At 44.3% G+C, this 21,013-nt stretch overlaps 1 protein-coding gene across 6 annotated transcripts in view; it reads left to right on the top strand.

The window, feature by feature from the left end:
* ZBTB46 (zinc finger and BTB domain containing 46) overlaps positions 1 to 21,013 on the top strand; it is a 56,884-nt gene that overhangs the window by 4,217 nt on the left and 31,654 nt on the right. For 4 of the 6 annotated variants that reach the window (XR_010825371.1, XM_066978421.1, XM_066978418.1 and 1 more), the window contains 4 exons: positions 3,066 to 3,193; positions 4,990 to 5,128; positions 7,057 to 7,213; positions 12,810 to 13,779. Coding sequence is in view for 5 of the 6 variants with exons in the window: in XM_066978421.1 (XP_066834522.1) it covers positions 7,154 to 7,213; positions 12,810 to 13,779 (1,030 nt within the window). In the remaining variant the exon portion in view is untranslated. Of the gene's footprint in view, positions 1 to 3,065; positions 3,194 to 4,989; positions 5,129 to 7,055; positions 7,214 to 12,809; positions 13,780 to 21,013 lie in introns of those variants that run through there. The other 2 variants (XM_066978420.1, XM_066978419.1) reach the window with 2 other exon arrangements.

Raw genomic sequence — 21,013 nt, 5'->3', positions numbered from 1 at the left:
GTCCGTCGCTGGGACGTGCCGGGGCCACGCTGCTCCCCGTCAGATTCCCCTGCACGGGTGCCAGCGTTTAGTCACCTCTTCTAAATAGTCACCTCTGTACTGGACAGCGTAGCGGTGAAACGTCAGAGCTGTGCTCAGCGTGCTCGCTCTTAGTAAACGCGAGCTGGCCCCCGGTCCTCCCCGAATTTCCCACGAGATTTTTGGGGGTTTTCTGTCCCTGCAGAGAGAGCCGCCTGCAGTTATTTCCCGAACAGTTGCTTGAGATTTCCTTCACGCCCGTATATTTAAGAAGCATCGGTTTTTTGTTTCGGCTGGTACCGAGGCGCTGGGTTTGAACGCCTTCCGAGTGCTTTGCAGGCACAGGGTGAGCTCCGTGGCCGTAACTCCGGCCAGCTGCAGCCGTGCTCCCCGTCGCTGCATTCCCTCGCGCGCAGGTACGGGCGCACCCGTGCGTTATTTCGAGCGGTGTGGCTGCAGGGGGTGCAGCGGCTTTGCGGGTACCTAACAGGTCCCGAACCCGACCTTTTTTGCCCGGCTTTTTGGCATGTGGCTGGCTTTCCTTCCAGCCCAGGCGGCTGTGATCCTTCCTGTCCCGTTGCTTTGGGTGCGCGTGCATACAGGAAGGAAAACATTCTGCAAATGCTGGAAGCTGCCTCGTGTTGGCTCTGTAGGAGACCCCAACTCCGTTTTTCTATAACGAGGCACCGAGGCCTCAGAAATATTCTACAAACGCAGCTACCAGCTTGTGTATGGATTAAAATAAACTTAGTAACAAGAATGTCGGAGCGTGTGCCAAGAACTTGGCTGCTTAAGAACCCTACTTAGAAAAGTGAGTAGGGTTTTACATATTAAGGAATATGTTTATACCTGTGAGCACTTAAATTCCTGGTTACGTTTCATATTTTTTTTCCTCTTCGTGTATTGAACAAACTGCTTATTCCATCTGAGCTACTTTTCTTCCTGGTATTTCCCTACGTGTGCGGAAGATTTCTGCTGAAAGCGAGCTGATATTCCAGGCCGTTAGCTGGCCCTTTGACGAAAGGATCGCCAAAACCTGCACCTTTTGCACTAATACACCCTTGGAGGAAATACCTTTCTGCCTAGCACTCAGATCACGCTCTGCAGCAGGGGGATCGATGGTCTGTGTTAGCCATTAGGCGCTTAAAATACCCAGACCTGACACCGACTAATTTAAGTACTGATAAACGAAGTCATCAGGATGCAGCGCTCCTAAAAGTCCTGTAGCGGAGAATGAGGTGGTGGCTAAAGGCAAAATTAGCCGATTGACTTCCTTCTTACTACCTGTGTATCCTCCTTGGCTTCCTTCTGCTTCTCGGTTTGGTCGACTATGACAGGGAAGGGAAAAAAAGAAAAGATTGATACTAAAAAGTACGAAGGGGATGCTCACCCAGGGCACGAAGTGCTTGCAGTAGGAATTACGGAAACAAATACAGATTGCTCACAGAGCCCCTTGACCGTCGTCTTCGGTTTTGCCCTGCTTGATTTTACTCTTGGGTCATTCCTGATGCCTTAGGTCCCTCTTCTGCCTTTAGGTGCCCTTCTCGGCTCCTCCTGGCACGGTACTTCTCTTTCAAAATTACGTCTCGATGCTTCCTCCTTCTTAGACTCCCGCTGTTTTTACACCCCGGGCTTGGGAACTTCACCAAAGATCCCCTAGCGAAAAAGCCGACGAGAGCGTTATTTTGGGGGAAGCGCTCTTCAGGGCAATTCCCAGCGCGGCGTGCCTGCTGTTCACTTGCTTTTCCTAAGGTGCTTTTGAAGTTGGTTTTTGGCTGACAGATACGCAAGTGTGAGGTCTTTTGCATGGGTTATTTTTGTGGCTCCTTTCTTTTAAGTGGCAGCTGAGACCTCACGGGCGTTAGCATCGCTCGGACAGGTAAGCTTCGTGCTGGCCACAGGCAGCCGGCGTTTTTCAGGGTGCCTTTAATCCCTGCTGCTAGCGTAGCAGATAGGCGTGTAGCTGCGTTCTTCTATTTTTTGCTATCACCGGATTTAAACCTCATACCCTGGAAGAAGCTTGGCTTTTAAACTTTAGTGGGCTTTTCCACCTTCCTGCTCCGCTCGGCGGTGCTGGGTCTGTTCCTCCCCTGCTGCGCCAGGCTGGGGATGGATGGGGAGAGCAGGGCTCAGACCCCGGGCAGCGAAACCAGCGGCTGTGGTGGAGGGATGGGCACGTGGACGGGGCTGGAAGTTACGGGGAAATGAATCGGTGAAAAGCAGAGGGGGGCGCAGGGTGCGAATACGGCACACGGGAGCGTTGAGGACTGGCGGTGCGCGCGTGGCGCCCCGCGGGGAAGGTGCCTCCTGCTCTGTCGCCGTCACGGCGTGGCACGTAGAAGTCCTGCCTTCTCCTGGGCGCTCGTGGCTTTTCGTACGTCTTGGTGGGTTTTCTTTAGAATTCATAAATATTCACAAAGAGGAACGAGCGGCACGCACGCAGGTACGGCGAACGGCTGCGCTTTAAAGCGAGCACGGCTCCGGCTTTGCAGGCGGTGATTTGGTAGAGTTGGAGGGGGATGGAGCTAAAATTTGTTAGTTCTGTACAGTGCAGACACTTGGTTTTTCTGTAACCTTGGGCAAATGCTTTGTTTTTTTGCGGTGGCGGTGGGGATCATCGTAACCGCGAGGTTAGGTTAATGTTAACCCCATGTGAAGTGTGCGGATTGCAGGTGTCATGTAAACATTAATGAGGTCTTTGTGATGCTAATTAGAACGTACACCATTGTTATAATATATCTTCACGCAATTTTAACAAGTACTGTTTATTGCCGAGACTTCCTCAGAGCACTGTGGTTTGGGTGCATAGTTTTTTCATTGTGCTAAATTTTCGTGTTAAACTCTTCCTTCAACTTACTACAAGGTCTAAGTCCCTTTCTGTTTGCTCAGTTACAGAAGTATTTCAGAATATGTACTGTTTGGGATGGGAAACAGTATTGTAAACGTTCAGTTATTTGAACTGTTGCTTCTCATTAAGTGACAATGAAGTTTTTGTATGAGTGTAGATTTTCATTTTTCCCCCCTGTTCTTTCTGTTCCCAAACACAGGGCATCTGAAGAAACTCTTGGAGCTTGTTACCAGAGACCATGTTCCTCTGATCACTAAATCATGCGCTGTTCAGCTGTGAAACATCGTGGCATGTCTTTTTGCTAACAGAAAACGTTGTCAAATATTGGTAAGTTCTGAGCACCTAAAGATATTTTTCTGAAGTGGTAATGGTAAGAGAGAGAGTCGCTAGCGATTACATTGTCATTAAGGCTTCCAGTTTTTTAATACAATTTGACTTACCATTGATTACAAAGGCTTGTTTAGAAATGTTACCCCACTGTAAAAGTTGAAGAAATGCCTGTGGGCTATTCTCCTGCTCCTACCTTATGGCAAGGGTGCCTCCGTTAATGACAATCACTTGGTTTTTGTCCATTTGATGAGACACAGGGAAAGAAGGTGCAGAACTCAGAGCAGGAAAAATTGAAGAGCGGTACAAAATAGGGTAGGTCTCAACTTTCCTGGTCTCACCAGGCTGTTCTGGCTTATTCTGCGACTCTGGGACAAGGGTGTAAATGAGAGTCTTAACAGTAACAGTTCCAAGACTGTATGAAAGTACATATTAATTTTACACTTTTCTAACCAAATAATTTCCCATGTATTTGTGTTGGTCATGCCCCTCCGACCCCCCTTCCTTTTATTTTTTTTTAAACTGTCTAAATAATAGGACTAAAAAGAGCTAGCCAACACAATCACTATAGAGAAGCAATCAGAATTAGAGAAAGGCAAGACTTGGCAGTCTGAAATAGAAATTGAGAACAAAGTCGATGTTATTTGCTTGAATTGGGTTGTATTTGTTTTCAAGATTTTCACAGTTAAGCTTGTTGCCATAAAAACCCTTGGATTTTCATTTTTACTTCATTTGTTTATTAGATATGCTATTTCACCATTTATAATGATATTAGTTTATATTGGAAAAGCTTCCTAATTTGTATCTTTTGATGTTTTCTTTCACAATCTGTTATTACAGGGGGTCAGTCATGAAGTCAACACTATTGATTTATAACATATTTTCACTAAAAGAGCCAGGCTGTATCTATTGAAGATACATCTAAAATACAGAGATGGAAAATACTTTGCTCTAATAGCTAACAGTATATAAGCAGTATAAAGTTTGGAATAAACCAGAGTCAAAAGTTTTAGCTGAAGTTAAATGCTGCAGGTGTAGTGAGTGTATTCTGCAGCCGATCCAGTCTCTTTTGTGTAAGAAAAAAGGTGTGTAAGAACATACAGTGGGTGCATCCTCACCAGACAAAGCCTTTGTGTAGGTGAATTATTCCTGGTTCCTTTGCCTTGTAATCACAAATGTTAATGTTTCATTTCAGAAGTCTCTGAATGTGCCTCAGTACACCTACACTCATATTTTACACAGGAAAAAATCTTGGGATTGTGTAGTCTCTTAACCTATTATGGCATTGGCCAGTAGAAACTGGCAATTTAATGCCTCAAGAGGAAATTCTCTTGAATATTCCGTTGCAAATGTAATTTTTCTAAAGAAATTGTACCGGTAGTTTTTTAGCCTCAGTGTTATATAGGTCAGATAAGGTGAATTAGTGTCCTTCAGGCCACAAATGTCTCTTTAAAAAGTCATTAAAGCGAGAATGTTTTGAAAAGCTACCAAACAGGAAACACTGTTGTTTCAAGGATCTGTTTGAAGTTTTTGTATCCAAAATTAGACTTTTTTTTTTTTTTGCTGTACTTTGAAGAAGTAACTCTTGATGATGCTCTTATAAAAAGGTAATCTGGCTTTAATTACCTGTAGTGTATTGATATGCCTTGAGTCTACATCTTTTTTGTTCGTTAGGTCATAAATAGATGTGTTATATCTGTGAGTTGGGAGGGAAGGGACTTCATAACGTATTGTTCTGCTGTTCAGAAATCTTGTTGTTTAATGTTAATAACTTCTGTTTTTGTCTCTTATCGTAGTTCTGCCTTTCTCCTACAAGAGTTTCTACCAGTGCTGTCAGAAGGTCAAGAAAAGTGCACTACCTGTGCTGCCCTAGGACTGTTGATGTCCTCAGCTGTTGTAGGAAAAGCACCAGACCTGGAACCCAGTTTGTTACTGGTAAGAAGTAATCGTCTTTTTTCTTTTTTTGTTTTTTAAATTGAAGTTTGCATGTTTTCTGTAACAAGATCACTACAAATCTTAGTCACATGGTCTAAACTTTTGGGCAGACCTGTGCAGTGCCAGGAGTTGGACTTGATGATCCTTATGGGTCCCTTCGAACTCGGGATATTCTATGATTCTATGATTCTATGAAATCTTTTCACTAATTATTACTCTAAGAATACTCCAGCAAAAACTGCATTTCTGGTGCTTTCGTTCGTTCGTTTTTCTCTACTAATTCTGATTTCTAATTGTTCTCCTTCCAAACTGTGGAGGCTAACAGTTTTCCCCTAGATTTCACTTTCAGACCTGGTTTTCTTGTGAAATTCTTCATGCGCTGCCAGTTAATGATGATTAATATCTGAATTTTTCTAAAATACCTTCAGAAGAAGTCCCGTCATCTTGCTACGTTTTTGTAGTTTGCAGCTTCAGCAGGCTGTATCTGGCCCAGTAGCTTCAGGTGGATGGTTCAGCAGCCCAAAGCCAAGTCACTGGCTGAAAGTTGTGAAGCAGCGTGCGAAATGCTTAATGATAGCTCTGTTATTTTACGTTCTGCTTATGGGCATTAGGTTTTGCTTGTGGTCCTGGTTTAGGTTGCAGAAGCAAAGCTTTAGCAGCAGGGTGAAAGACTGGAAGCATGCAGGCTTTTGAGTGTCCTTATTCTTCTTGCTGAAATTGCCCTTCCTTTAGTTCCTAATTGCATTTTGATCTATGTATTTTCACGGTGGAAGCAATTACAACCTGATAATATGGTCGTAGACTTACTGTATTTCCTGACTAAATCTGATCGGGACCGATGGGGGTGAAATCCCTTTCACCCTGCCGATAATCAGCGTTGAAGTGAGCTCTGCCAGCGTTACGACTACTGGAGGTGTAATGCTTCCCTGCTGCTGCTTCCTGGAGAGTAACTGCTACAGGGATGCTGAGTGGAAACGCTGTTGTGCTGTTGTCGGTGGGTGGCGTGGCATTGGCTTGAAATTAGAGACATTTTAGTGAACCCCCTTCAGGCAGATGTTAATTAAATATTGGTAGGAAGGTGGTTTATTTTTTTTAATTATTTTTTTTTTGGTCCTACAGTCAATGAGAATTGAGGGTCCCTCTCAAATCTGTTAATAAAAATGCAGCTAGGTGCGTGGGGTGTGTTTTTGGTTTTTGTTTTTAAGTTCACTGAAAACCGTATGCCTCAAATTCTTGCATTTGCTCTAATTCTGCAGTATTTCTCAAACTGAATGATGGGACTTATTTTCTTCATGTGATTCCTAACCCGTAAGGATGAACGTTCACTGCTTGGCTATAATTAAATGTTGTTAACCCCATTCATAAGGGAAAAGTGATACGCTCTTTTCATGAAGCCAGGAGTTGTGAGTAACCTCTTTGGGCCAGCGGCCTGGTTTGGTCTGTGTACAAACATCTGTCTATTTCTCTTTGAATTCAGAGTTGTGGCTCCAACGACCAACTTAAACAATGAAAGACTGGCTTCTTGAATTGAAATAGAGTAGGAGAATTTGTTTTGTGGCAACTGTTCATAAGCTGTTAATACTTGGAATAAAACACAAATGCAGTTTTGGGGTATCCAGCGTAAAGAAATTAACACTCCTCCAGAATTGTGTGCCCTTCTTCCACAAATCCACTGGTGAGAAAACAGTTTAGTTGTGGAGATATGTATTTGAAAAGCCTCGTGAGTGGCGTCTTTGCGGGGAGTTGACATCCATTAATATCCCGATTCTTCTGCTTTCTCTCTCATTTAGGAGAATAATCTAAGTATAGGTACTGTCCTTTTCAGTTGCTAAGGTTACGTTGTGGTTTTCTTCTTTTTTCTTTTTTCCCCTCCAGCACAGGGCACATACAGAGGAGGAATCCTTCCTATTTCTGTTGTCTTTAACTAGGTAAAAGTGAAACCCGTACACGTTCTGTGCCTTGTGGAAGGAGGAGCTCCAAGCCCAATCTCACCTTACAGAGCGCCTTTGTAGAGGAATTTAAAAAATGCTGGAATGTCTTGGGAGTGGAGACATGGAAAGGACATGGGGGAAGCAGAGAAATGGGGTGTGTTTGTGTTTTGTTTGTTTTCTTTTTTGGTATAATGAACTGTTGGAGTGAATTTAAGTTCTTCCTTAATCTGTTTTTCCTTTTCTCTGGAGGGAGATGGGGGAGGAAGCAACACATTTTTGGTTAAATTCCAGTTGGCCTCTTTTCTCCAGGGAGCGCAGCGTGGCTGATGGAGCAGCACACTGCTGGGAGTGCTGGTGCTGGCTCGCGGGAGGCCTTAGCATTAAGTGCACCAACTTAAGCTTAGAAGATTACGACAAAATAAGCGTCACGTAGTTTAGTTTTTCGGTTAGCTTATGCTTTGCGAGAGAGCAAAAAGTGTTTTTCTCTTGTACAGGACTTCCAATTGATGAGAAAAACTGTAGTCCAGTTTTTGCAGTTGCAGCTTTCTTTCTGAGCGAAGGGAATGAAGCACTTTGGAGTTTATTTTTGTCCCCACGATTTCCCAAGGGGCGGTACGGCAGAGGCTTACATCTGTGTACTGCATTTCTTGGCTGTGGCTTTTTGTCAGAATTCAAATAATTTACTGAGTTTAGGTGCAACTGATTTGAACCCCTTAATTTTACTGGTGTTGAGATTTTGGCCAGAGGACTTATTATGGGTATGCGTGCTGAGAAATTGGCTCTGTAAGTATTACTGGTTCTTCTTTGCTCCATAGGCGGAATTCACATTAGGTGAATATCTTGTTTATTTAGACTGCTATGATGCCATCAGGTGATATTTTCACGTTCAAACAACTGCACTGATAGTGTAAAATAAACAGTTTTCATAAATGATATATTTGTAGAGCTAGGTTCGTTCTAGCTGGGGTTAAAGTTTATATAAATTATTAATGCTTACTTTAAGACCACGGTTTTGACAGCACGGAAAAACAAAAAGCTGCACTGTAGCTTGACACAAGTTTGCATGAAGGTGATGATTAAATCTGCTCATGTTTTGTTCTTTTTTTTTTTTGCTGTTGTGTGCACATGTTGTTTGTTTAGGGATTTTTTTTTTGAAGTAATGAAATTACTGTACTATCTATGAACTAATTTATGGAGAAAACCTGGTGTCCTACAGTTTGTGGAAAATCTACAGATGAGCTTTTATGGTTCATTGACTTCTTGGAGAACTGTGTTGTGGCCATGTGCTGTCATCAGAGGCCAAGGCCAAAAGAATTTTAGTAGGTGTTCAGCTTTGAAATCCTTCAGAGTATGGAAAAGACCTCAGTGATAAATATTGTTAACAGGAAAAAGGGGACGGGGGCGGGGGGGGGAACAACACCTGACAACAGGCCACAAAACAGCATGTAAAACTGGAACACAAGAGCACAGGGTTTTGAAGCTTCCTGAATTTTTAACTACTAGCAAATTGCCTTAAATTTAACTTGGATTAGTTCCCTAGAGATCTTTGACATTAAACGGGTGTTCTGGTTTGACATGGGTAGACAGAAAACTAATTAATTCCTCTGAATTTGAGGCATATTTAATTTTCTCCCCCAAAGACCTCTCATTTAAAGGGTACAACGCAGTGACAAATGTCGAATGTGGAACGATGTGTATAAGGTGGCAGACCTTTAGGCGGGGGAAGATCAAGACATCTGCAGTAACGATTGCTGGCTTGGTAGATGTTAACTTATTGATTAGCTTGGAGACACGAGTATCCCTTTCTTTGCACGCTGGAAAATGCTGTGACGTGGCCACCTGTCAGGGGAAGGGATGCTGCTCTTTGTAGTGGCCGTCTTTGTTCACCTCCCTCTCTCTTTTTATACTTACATTTTACGTCCTTTTGAAGGAAGATAAGTTGTCTTCCCTTTGGAAGAAGGATAAGTTGCCTTCCCTTTGCACAGAGGAACGTACGCTCTCATTATTTTTACTTCTTTTATTATATTCATTCTATTTTAGAATGTCGGGTGGTTTTGCTTTCTTGTCCAGAAGGCACCGACCCACCTTCTGCGCCTGTCCCCCGTGCCCTTGGAAGCGTGGGCAGGTAGGGCACGGGGTCTGTGCGATGCTGCCGCAGTGACACGCTTCTGTCTGCTCCTGGCGTGCCTGGAGGGTGTCTTCTGTCAAGAGCCCGGTGGGCGGGAGGGAAGCCAGTAAGGAATCTTGCACAGATTTAAAAACCTCTTGATAGGAAATTAAGTCAGAGAGAAGCGATTTCATAAACAGCCTAGCAAGTGCTTCGTCCATAAGAAGCACCGGGTTAGTCTCTGTCTGCTTCTCAGACTGGTCCAGTATGAACCAAAGGTAGAAAGAGACGAATACTGTAATCCAGATTTTTGGCATAGGCATCCTAAACAAAGAGTGAGGTGTATCTAGAGTAGGCTGTTATCAACACTAAGGGGAACCCAACCATGCACTGAACTAAGCTGAATAAATATACAAAATAGTAAATAAATGAAGTCTCAAGGACTCAACGTAATTTCTAGCTGAAAGACATTTGAGAAGGAATCCAGGAAAAGCTGCTGTTGCATAAACGCACAAAAGCAGATGACCACATTGACGAATACTCCTGACGCTAATCTGTATTAAATTGAGGAAGGGAAAATCATCCTTGCAGGAAACAATTCTTTTTTTCAACCAATTCCAGGGAGATGCTGCCTCGGAGCATGGATTTTGATACCTGTAAAGGAAGAGCAGAAGGAACTGCCAGATCTGAAATCTTCCGATCATTTCTTAATTGTATGCTGTGAGATTTCTTGTATCTTCCCCTGAATCGTGTGGATACAGCAGCTGTTGAAGACAGAACTGATGATGGACAACTCACTTTATCCTGTGTGGCAATTCGTGTTTCCTGAGGGGACGAAGCTGACTCTTCAGCTCCTAAAAGTAGATGCAGTAGTGGTTTCTGGAATAAGGACAAAACTGAACTGTCACTCGGCCTTAATAGGTGGTTCTCTCAAAACTAAAGATGCTGGGAGGCGGTGGCAGCCACCTTCAGAGCGTGGATTAGGGAGTTTCTGTTCTGGCTGGGTCTAAGAGGATCTTTTCAGGCCTTTCCAAAGGCCATTTCAAATATCAATTCTGGTTCTTGCTCCCCAACTGTTTCTTGCTTGGCTATTTTTATTTATTGAGGTGGAGGTGGCTTCTGTGTGAGACCTTGACTGAGGTCCCCAGATGGATTTCAGCATTACATGGGTAGTGTTACTCAGCGTAGAGCTGCGCTGCTATTGACCTCTTCCCCTTCAAATAAAAAGGGTAAGCTTCTTTGTGCCTTTTGTGCTTAATCCTGTAGAAAAGCTGCACAGAACTGAAATACATAAACACCAGCTCAGCCTGTTTGCGTTGCAGGAAGGAAGATGGTCCTTCCTCTTTGGGGGAAGCGAATGTTTTTCAATGGTTAGGGCCCAGCTGCTATGGCAGATCAGCATTTCTGACACTGCCGAGGAGACAGCTCGGTTCGTGCAGGCCGAGGAAGCCTGTGCAGGCAGTAGTTGTGTAATCATCAGGTGGGTCCTCTGGAGGAGAGGTCCTGGGTGCCGTATGTTCTGTGGGCCGAGGGGCGGCTCTCCAGCCAACGGTGTCGGCGAAGCTGTAGCTGTTCCGCTTCTGCGGGGGGTATTAATAGCGCAGAGTAGGGAAGGGGGCACGGGCGTTACGTATCTGTGCCCCACGGCACTGGGAACCCGCTTGCACGTGTCAGGAAGCTCGGAGTCGCGGCTGTCCTAGGACGGCCCTCTGCTGCGAGGCGACTCGAACAGATGGGCCCGAACGTGTGTCTGAACTCGATGCATGCTCAGAAGTTGCTTCGAGCTAACAGCAGCCTCCTTACTGACAGTGCTTATATTTAACCGTGTGCGCTTATATTTAACCGTGTGCGCTTATATTTAACCGTGTGCGCTTTAAGCCTGTAAGACCTCAGCGTTTTGTTCTCACAGTGATTTTGTTTTTATCAGTAACCACCAGGGTCCTGAATCCAGGCCTCTGATGCGTGTGCCTGCCCATAATTGCACTCCAAATCTGGTCTTGTCAGCACATACCGATTTTACCGTTGTATCTTGAGATGTAGACCCCCGTATCAACTTTACAGTTGGAACTCCTTTTGTTGGAACAAATTTAAGCTTTTGAAAGGAAGAAGTAGTTATAGTTATCCTTCACGCCGTATGGCAGCTTGGCACTCTTAATTAGTTGGACAGTTAAAACCACTGTGACGTGGGTTATAAATCTTGACGACAAGCTCCAAGGAGCTGGTATAAGCGAGGTGAAATGCCAGAAATCAGGCAAAGGAATTTGTGAAGTTGTGGCAGGAAAGGCGAGCATGGCATTGGTGCGGTGGGGACTTGATGAGGTTGTTTGGCGCTGGCAGCCTCCTCCCTTGGCCAACGCGTGGATGCTGTGAGCCGGGGGGCTGCGCTGGCACGCTGGGTGTCAGCCGAGCACTACCCTGGGAGAAGAAGGACGAGGAGCCCCTGAGAGATGCTGAACGGGGAACCGACCAAACTGCATCATAGGAGACGTAAAGCTGTGCCAAACACCCGTGCGCACTAGTCCGTGTTGATGTATCGCTTCTCTTACTTCTGCTTTGCAGGGAGAATAAAATTCAGTCTGAAAATACAGTGCTATTGATCACTGTTAACGTATCCAGATTTAAGACCTCTTTTTTTCCCTGGTTTGAAATATCAAAGGTAGATAACTTTGGATGTAACTTACACGACACAAATGTCTGTCATGCTGCTAGCACTAACTAGTCATTTTTTCGGAGCACGCTGTCAAACGTTATGGAAGGTGATCAAAAGTCCTAAGAATTCTTATCAGCGTGATGGATGCCTTGTTATTCTGGGCATAAAAGCATCCTTGCTAAAAATGACCGTTTAGGTGATTTATTAGAATTCTTTACCCAGTGCTTTAGGGTGGCTGTGGGGTAAACTTGGAGATAAAAAGCCAAGGAAATAACATGTTTTATTGCAAAGTTAAAAATGTTGTGCCTATAAGTAGTTAAGCTTCAAATAACATTAATTTCGTAGTTCTGATCCGTTGCCAGTTAGTTTGGGTGGGGACTTGAAATTTTGTGATCTGTGGTCTTGGATTTGTCTATTGCTCTTCTGACTTGAAAACAGTATTTATAGCCCCTCAACGGCAATATAGCAAGGGAAATAGCTGGTTTCAATTGGCTTCTGCTGTTTGAGGATTTCAGCTATTCAGTGTGCTACGCATAATGCTTTTTCCCTTGAGGAAATTGTGTTTCAGAGTGCTCTTCAATAGTTTGTATCCATCAGCGTGGTTTCAAGTGTAGTACTTCTATCAAAACCAAACTTTACTGAACCCAAACAGTAAAAACTGGCAGCTGTTTTACCCGAGCAACTCCAGACAGGTTTTCTTACAAGTCTGCGGCGATTTAAAGAAACATTTCTCTGGGATGCTATGAGATGCTGGAGGACTGAGCTTCAAATCTAGTCTCTCTTAATGTAAATTATTCGAATTCAGGTAAAAATATGCTGCGTTGTGTAATAAATGTAGAGTCTTTCTAGGCAGTTGTATTTCGTGGGATTCTTTCAAGAGGAACCTGTTATTTAATTTGGTACAATTTGGGGGTGGTCTCATTGAGTCTTAGAAAAGCAAGTCTGTGAGTTTGTTTCGGGTGTTGTAATACAGTCGTTTCCTTCCCCATACAGGACTTGTGGAAGAGGAAACACAAAGATTTCCAAATGAATAACCGAAAGGAAGATATGGAGATTGCTTCCCACTACCGGCATCTGCTTCGTGAGCTCAATGAGCAGAGACAGCACGGCATCCTCTGTGATGTTTGCATTATAGTGGAGGGGAAGATATTTAAGGCTCACAAAAACGTTCTGCTCGGGAGTAGTCGCTACTTCAAAACGCTGTACTGCCAGGTACAGAAAACCTCCGACCAGGCCACGGTCACCCACTTAGACATTGTAACTGCACAGGGCTTTAAAGCAATCATTGACTTCATGTACTCGGCACACCTCGCGCTGACCAGCAGGAACGTCATCGAGGTGATGTCAGCTGCCAGCTATCTGCAGATGACGGATATCGTACAAGCCTGTCACAACTTCATCAAAGCAGCTCTTGACATAAGCATAAAGTCCGATGCCTCGGACGACCTCATCGATTACGAACTCGGAGCCCCTTCCAGCAGCAGCACGGATGCTTTGATTTCGGCGGTGGCGGCTGGCAGGAGTATATCGCCCTGGTTAGCCCGACGAACGAGTCCAGCCAACTCTTCTGGAGACTCAGCTATCGCCAGCTGCCACGAAGGAGGGAGTAGTTACGGAAAAGAGGATCAAGAACCAAAAACAGACAGCCATGAAGACATTTCATCCCAGTCCCTTTGGTCTAGTGACATGGGCTATGGGTCTTTACGTATCAAAGAGGAACAGGTTTCGCCGTCACATTACGGAGGGAGCGAACTCCATTCTGCCAAGGATAGTGCAATACAGAACACTTTCTCGGAACAAGGAGTAGGGGATGGCTGGCAGCCCACTGGGCGCAGAAAGAACAGGAAAAATAAAGAAACTGTGCGTCACATTACGCAGCAAGTGGAGGATGACAGCAGGGCGAGTTCCCCAATGCCGTCTTTTTTACCTGCCTCAGGATGGCCGTACAGCAGTCGAGACCCAAGTAAGTCATTCTTCCGCTTCCGTTGCTGACATGGGAAATGTCGAGTTAATTATATCTGTTTATGGTATGATCTTATCAGTCTCTGAGATATATTAGCTTATCGGAGTGTGAGAAATGCAGAAACCTGCGTTGCCAGCAATTCTCAGGCACCGCGCGCTGTGCAGCTCAGCTGGGAGCCCGTGTTGCAGCAGTGCTGGTCCTTCTGTGAAAGGAGGTGGTAATTCTTTTTTGGTCTTGAACGTAGATCGGCCTACATCGCCCCAAGAACCCCATTGTAATCATGGGAATTAATGAGATGGAAGGGTAGAATTTATTTTGGCAGGTCTGTAAAGCTCATCACTTCATGTCGACGTTGAGGAATTTTCCTTGCAGATATATTGATGTTGTAATTAGCCGCACGGAGGTGTGATTTAGTGAGTCTTAATGGCACGAGTTTCAGTACTCTTTGATACTCAGGTGTCACTCTGATGTGTAGGGAAGCCACCAGAGCTTGTTGCTGTAGTAGCAGGACAGGTGGCTGGTAACTTTCAGGATACTGTTTTTTGAGGTATTTCCAAAGCTTAAAAATGTATTTTGATGTGTGATTATTTGTAGTCTGAGTGGCTGCTTTTTAAAAAATTATAGCCAGGGAGGAAAATGTTTTCTTGACTTCTTCTGAACCTTTGGTAGTTATTTTTGTCTCCAAATGAAGATGACTGTGCTTTTTGATTCACTAATCATGTGCAATAAATAGATCCAGGAACGCTGGTGATGTAGGGGGGTTTGGTGTGTATTTTTTTTTCCTAAGGACTTGAAGAGAGCGTGGTGTGGTACTCCCTCAGGCTGACTTGAAGAATTTAGTCTGATGTGAGTTAGCCTCCTTCATTGCATACCAGAATCCGAGCCAGCCAGGAGAAGGGTGTGTGAGATTCTGTTGTCAGATTCAGATGAAATAAGTGTATAAGCAATACTGAAAGTCTGAGGAGTCTTTATGGGCTGAAAAAGGATGTTTAAGTTGCTTGCAGACTGACGTTTAAATGTGGCTTTCATTGGTATTTAAATGGATGGGTAACTCGACAAATATCTTTAGATGCATTACATTTTACAGTTATCTACTGCAGTCGGCTTGCGTGTAATTATTCTAATTGGCTGATGATAAAATCTAAACAACTTCAGTTAGAAGAAAAAATGTGAGATAACTTAAGATAATAGTGATTTATGATGAATCTTGGCTTTACAGTGCTTGTGCTCTAGAATTGCTTTGAGTGAAGACTCACCATGGGCTGCTTAGGATGCTATTGGCACACGTTTTTCATAACATCCCATAAAAACAACTCAAACGCTTGTGCTGTCTACGAGGTGTGCGGGTTTTGGACAGGTATATGAGGCAAACCACACGTGTTGCAGTGACTACAGAGGCAGAAATGCAGCACTGATCTTAGCCAACTGCCTATAAATAGAAGGTCTTTATGCTTTTGAAAAGAGTGCCAAATGTAAGAGATTGTATTACGGGAGGCTGAATGGTGGCTACATCTCTTAATTCCTAAGTGTTAAGGAATTAAGTAGAGGTGGCCCTTTTCTTTACAACTGCTTGCAGATGAGAAGATGGCTTCTGGTGTCGACTCAGTGCGGCAGATGCAATCACGTTATTTATTGCAAATCTTGTCTTAAACACAGTTCCCAATAAAAGAGGTGTTCCTAATGAATGGTGGAGGCTGGGTGAGGTGTTTTCGTATTCCACCGCTCCTAGCAGAGCAAAAAGAAGAACTGAACAGCAGCGCTTGTGGTGCTCCGACACCCCTGCGGTGCAGGGGGAGCCTTGTGTGTGGCTCGGGTTGATTTCCCTGATTTTGGGGGGGAGACTTACGGGGTGTGATGTAGGTGGATCTCAGATCCGTGCACGTTCAGTTTTAGTTTGCACTTGGAGGTTGGGAGCAGCGAGCCTTGTGTGCTTGTGTCCCTAGGTGTGTGGTTTTGTGAGGTCACGGTGGGCCGCGCAGGTGGGGTCGCTTCTCTTCCAGTGCACAGAGAAGAAGAGAAGCATCCCTGCTGCCCCAGACCATCGGTCTCTCTCCACAAGCAGTGGGGTCTTTTGGTCTCGCATTAATGTTTCCCATCTCCAGCAGGTGGAAGCAACCCTCTTGCGAAGTGCTCGCCCTCCAGCTGTGAAGCTGCAGGGTTCTGCTTGGGTTACGTAGGGGTGCCCCAGGTGCTTCCCTTTCCTGATGGAGGTCAGGAGGAGTCGGGGGGTACCGCAAACTTAGCTCCAACACACGAAGAAGAAACGTTGATTCTCTTGCGTAAAAGAGAATGCATTTTGTAGTGAGTTTTTGGGATGTGGTTGAGCGCTCCTTACGTTTCAGCTTAAAGTTGTCTTTGAATTGGGTAGTGTCAGGCTTTGTTCTTTAAAACAAACTTCATGGTCTGGGCTTTTTGTTCCTCCCCTCATGTAGAAGTGTCCCTAGCCGTATGTTCGTGGCCGAGATGAAAAGGTGCCCTCTGAGGAAATGGCTGAATGTTCCTTCATGAATATGCTGAGAGGAAAAAAAGTTACCTAGAACTCTGTTCTTTGAAACTCATTAACTTTTCTGATCTAATCGGTTATTTTAAGATGCTGCTTGCGAAGTCTGAAAGCCCTGATTATGGGATAGTTTGGGTACCGTTGGCAAATGCTTCTATTCACCCGATACAAAGCTGATTTAGGAGAGCCCATCCTAAAACTTCAGCGTTAGTGTCCTCCTGAAACTGCTGCAGGTAATCATTTGGCCTTTTTTGCATGCAGCGTTTTGGAAGGCGTATCTTGAAATAACTGTGGCATCAACTTCTTAATTCAATGATTCTTTGAGGAAAGGCAGTTACATGGGAACACTTAATCCGTTGTATTTCAAGGAAGCTCACTGGTCATTGGACCGAAACAACTGACAGCTCGTTTTCACCTTGTGGTCGTGCTTCTTTCAGTGGGAAACTCTTGGTTCAAGAAGGGTGCGTTGGGCTGTGCGCATGACATGGTGCAGCGGGGCCTAAAACAGGCACAAATTTTCTTTTTTTAACTAAAAGGACAGTAAAATTCTTTTCAAATCAGGTGATTCTCTTCCAGTTGCTGGTGGGATGATGCTTAAAGGCTTTGGATTTGATTACACTAAAGATTAACAGAAAAAGGAGTGCCTGGAGTAATCCCATAAACGGTAATCTAGCATCATGGAAGGAGCTACTGAAGCAAGATTCCTGATGTCTGTCACGAAGAGCGTATCTTCTTTCTCCGCGACAGAACGATCAAACAAGATTTGCAAAAGAATCCAAACTAAGTCAGGATGCTGGATGGAGAATGTGATTTAAGCTTTCGGTTTCTGCCGGGTGGTGTCAGTCAGTCACGCAGCTTGATGAGGGCCATCTTTTCACGCTCCTGCCAATTTGGTAATTTGGGTTCTCTGTTGAGTCACAGAGCACATTAGGCTTTTTCTTTCTCATCCTGTTTGGGTTGTTCAGGATGTCGCTCTGTCATTCCTTATACGAAACATTCAGATGTATGTCTTCCTCGCCAAGCCGCATTAACTTGGAACAGCAGTTCTCCAAAGTAAACGCGAGGATGGGCTTTTATAAATAATAACTTTCTTCATAACTGAGCCAAGAAGAATTTCCTCCGCAGACTTGCGAAAATAACAGGTCTGCATTTTATTCTAACCTTTTTTTTCTGGACCTTCGTAGAGCTTCTAAAGAAACCTATTGCTATTTATTAGTTGTAATACCAAAGGTTTTAATGAAATTCTGAAGTAGTCTCGTGTCTTGAGCACCTTCATTTTCCCTGGGTTGCTGTTCAGTTAACGCTTGTGGATGAAGCTCGTGCAGGATTGTAGATCTTGAGGGCCTTGCCTGCAGGATGGGGTGATATTTTAAAGGCTCTCGCCAAAGAGGGTGATTATCTTCACTGCAAGAGCTGTTACGCTAGCAAAATATTGCTGGTTTTGCTTCTCCATATAATGGAGAACCCTGTCACATGGGGGGTGTCTTTTGAAGAATTTATTGATGGTTTTATTAATGCGTTAGTTCAAGCATAGTAGTCGTGATTCAGGAATTTATTTCTAAGGAAATACTCCCACACGTCTTCTGAGTGTTTGCACCCGAAAGCTGCAAGCAATCTTTTTTTTTTTTTTTGATGCCAATTGACTGTGAAATGAAGCTAATTATTTTCAAAACAGAACAGTCATTTATAAAGACATTATAGTTTAGGATCTTTTGCCTTTACTTTGGTGACACGTAGTGAAATTGTTGTATTCTGCAAGAAGAGCTTCAGGATTTACGTTAGCCCGGAGTAGTAATCCTCACGGGAAGGACGGACAGGACTGCACTGTGTCCTCCTTTGCAGAGTTCCAAGTTACCTCAATATTTCCCTTCAAAACCTTTTGCTTTGCACAGGTTTCCTCCCTCTTGGTGAGGAGAATTTCAGGCTTGTTTTTGGATGACGCAGTCTGATTGCAGCGCCGTGAGTCGTGCTACTGGCTCTCCGCGCAGATTGGAGACAGCTGGTGGCGTAAGCTTTTTCCCATCCCTTTTTCCTGTCTTGGTTCCTTGGGAGTGAGTTACGATTGCGGGAGCTGTTGGCGAGCCCAGATGCTGAGCGGTCGGATCGTGTACATCGGAAGCGTTTCGGAAAGCTTCGGAGAGAGGAGAAAGAGCCCCGTGCAGGTGGGCTCAGCCAACTTGGTGCAGGTGAGGCCTCAGCACCTGTCTGAATGCGTAGGGGGTCTCCTATGGAATTATTTATGCTTGCCAAAAAAATATCTTTTTCTCAGCAAGCTGCTGGGTAACTAATCTTTTCCGTGCAAATCTTCAAATCCTGATCTTGTCACGTCATCTTCAGAGATGAAACACAGATTTTTGTCAACATCAGTGGAAGACGTCTGCTGTAGCGAGGACCAGGAATTCCTTCTATTGCTTTAGGACATCAGGGGATACTCAAACAAGACAGGAAGCTGTTTGCCTGCCAAAAATGTGTAGACATGCTAATGGGGCAGTGATGACAGCCGAAGCAGAACTGGGTAATTATTTTTGCTTTTGCTGTATTCAGAATGACGCTGCGCTTCGAGTCCTGGCTACAGGTTTGTGTGCATTGTAAGCATCTGTGTATTTATCACATTCTTTTCATGATCCAAACACTTTAAAAAAAAAAAAAAAACACAAAAAAACCCAAACCAAAACAAAAAAAAACAAACACAAAAACTCCACCAAATCACTTTCTTGAGCTGGGGTGTTGGTTGTGGGTTGGTGTGCGGTACGTATGTTTGCAAGCCTCTTCCTGGAGAGAGAAGGGCAGACCTCTGTAGGAGAGGACAGTGGTGACTAGAGCATGCAAACTGCTTGGTGATGACTGCCAAATGTGAGAGACAAGCCGTGTGTACGTAGCCGTATAGCCAGCAGATGCAGCCAGTCCAGCGTTTGGGGAATCATCAGCTGTTTGGTGGTTTCTGTAGATGCAGCTACTGCACAGTAAAATCTGGTTTCAATAGATACTGTTCAGGAAACTTAAGTTGCTGCAAATCCATTTCTTAACCCCAGTCTCCTCGTTTTCTTGCTTTTTATTTATTTATTTTTAAAACATTGGAAATTGCATTGTTTTTATTGTGGTATTTGGCAAGCGTTTTAGTCCATGTGGTGGAATAAAGGTCTTAAATATTGAGAAGAGGAGGAAAAAACTGAACATAGTGTTTGTATTCAGGATTTGGATGTTTAAGGAACTCTTAAGGTTTTTGTTTTGCAAAAACGGAATAGTTGTGGCTTTACGTGTTACTTTATAAATAATCAAATCGCTGTCCTCAAGAGCTGGTATTAGAAGGAGGAAGAAAGAAGATGCACAGGCTAGCACTGAATGTTAATGAAGACATAAGGGAAAAAATATGAATTCAGACAGATGGGGGCTTTGCAGTCTGGGACAGAGCTCTTTGGCATGAAGGAGTGTGCTGACACAGAACGGAGATAGAGAAGGGGAAGGAGCGGTAGCATTTGTATGAGAAGAAGGAATAAGGAGCAGGAAGAAGGGGCAACAGAGGATGGAGAACAAGTTCTGAGAAGGAAAAGCTTGCATTTGGTGTAGTAAGGGACAACCCAGCGAACATCCGTGGTAGCATCTGAGAGCGGCTGAAGTGACGAGGGAGCAAGATTAGACGAGACCATGTCTGTGTCGGGAATACCTGCTGAACGTTGAGGCACAGTGCATGAATTTATTTCCAATTTCCTACCCTACTATTTCTGCTAGAGATCGATAAACCTTACGTAACTGAACTCCCTCCTGTCCAGGCATTCGCCATTCTTACCTTTCGCAGACTGACATTAGAAAGCAATGCCCCGCTCACATCCGTAACGTTTCTTGAGATCCTTTAGATCTTACCTAAAACAAGATTTTATTGGTGAGTTGTAGATTTTTTGGGGGGACAAAAGCAAATACATTGTTACAGCAATGAATGACAACTAGGGTGGTTAACGTTTCAGTTGTCAAATTAATATGTTTAAAAATGGGCTTGAACTTTAATAGGTTCCTTCTGTTAGTTCATTATTTAGATCATTGTTTGGTGCTCGGTTTTGGAAAGATTGCCTTCCAGTTTGGATAGGTGTTTTGAGTCAAAATGTTCAGATTATTGTAGAAGCGTTGAGTATTTTTGAGGATAAGCACGAGTAAATTCCAAATATCTTGCCACCTTGGAAAACAAAGTTACTGCATTTTTCCACCTGCTTTACAAGAAGTTGTAGTTACGGTGCAAGATATTCTACCTTGCTGCTCTTGAGAGGGTTTTAATGATGTTCGTAATCACGGAGCAATTCCGCGCCGTACGCCGTGGCAGTCGGTGATGCCAGGCTCCCTGTCGCAGCCAGGCCTGCAGGGGTTACGGATTTCTGCCCTAATTTCTGCCACCCCCAGAATTCCTTCTTAGTGCCGAAATCAGCTTAGCCCCTGTTCTGCATTCCGCTGCCTTACGGAGCTGCCCAGGTTTCCAGACTGTCTTCGGTGCCGTCTGCCGGCACGTAAAGCCAGCAGTTTGCCTTCTGGAAGCAGCTGCTGGTTGCAGCAAAATGCAGAAACAAAGCAACCAAACCTCCGTGCCCGTGTGCTGGGTTTTGCAGAAGGGTCGTGGAGGGTGCTCCGTGAAGAATTCAGGTTATCCGTATCACCGCAGTAACAGGCTAATGAAATTATTAGGATGCAGTCTTCGCAGGAATAACTATATTGAGTTCCTGTTATTAAAGGGTTAGGTCAGGTTATTTT

Source organism: Anser cygnoides, chromosome 16 (genome assembly GCF_040182565.1).
Source record: "Anser cygnoides isolate HZ-2024a breed goose chromosome 16, Taihu_goose_T2T_genome, whole genome shotgun sequence".
In the NCBI taxonomy this organism is placed as follows: Eukaryota; Metazoa; Chordata; class Aves; order Anseriformes; family Anatidae; genus Anser; species Anser cygnoides.
Note: the sequence above shows the minus strand (reverse complement) of the source record. Positions and strands in the feature narration are given on the sequence as shown.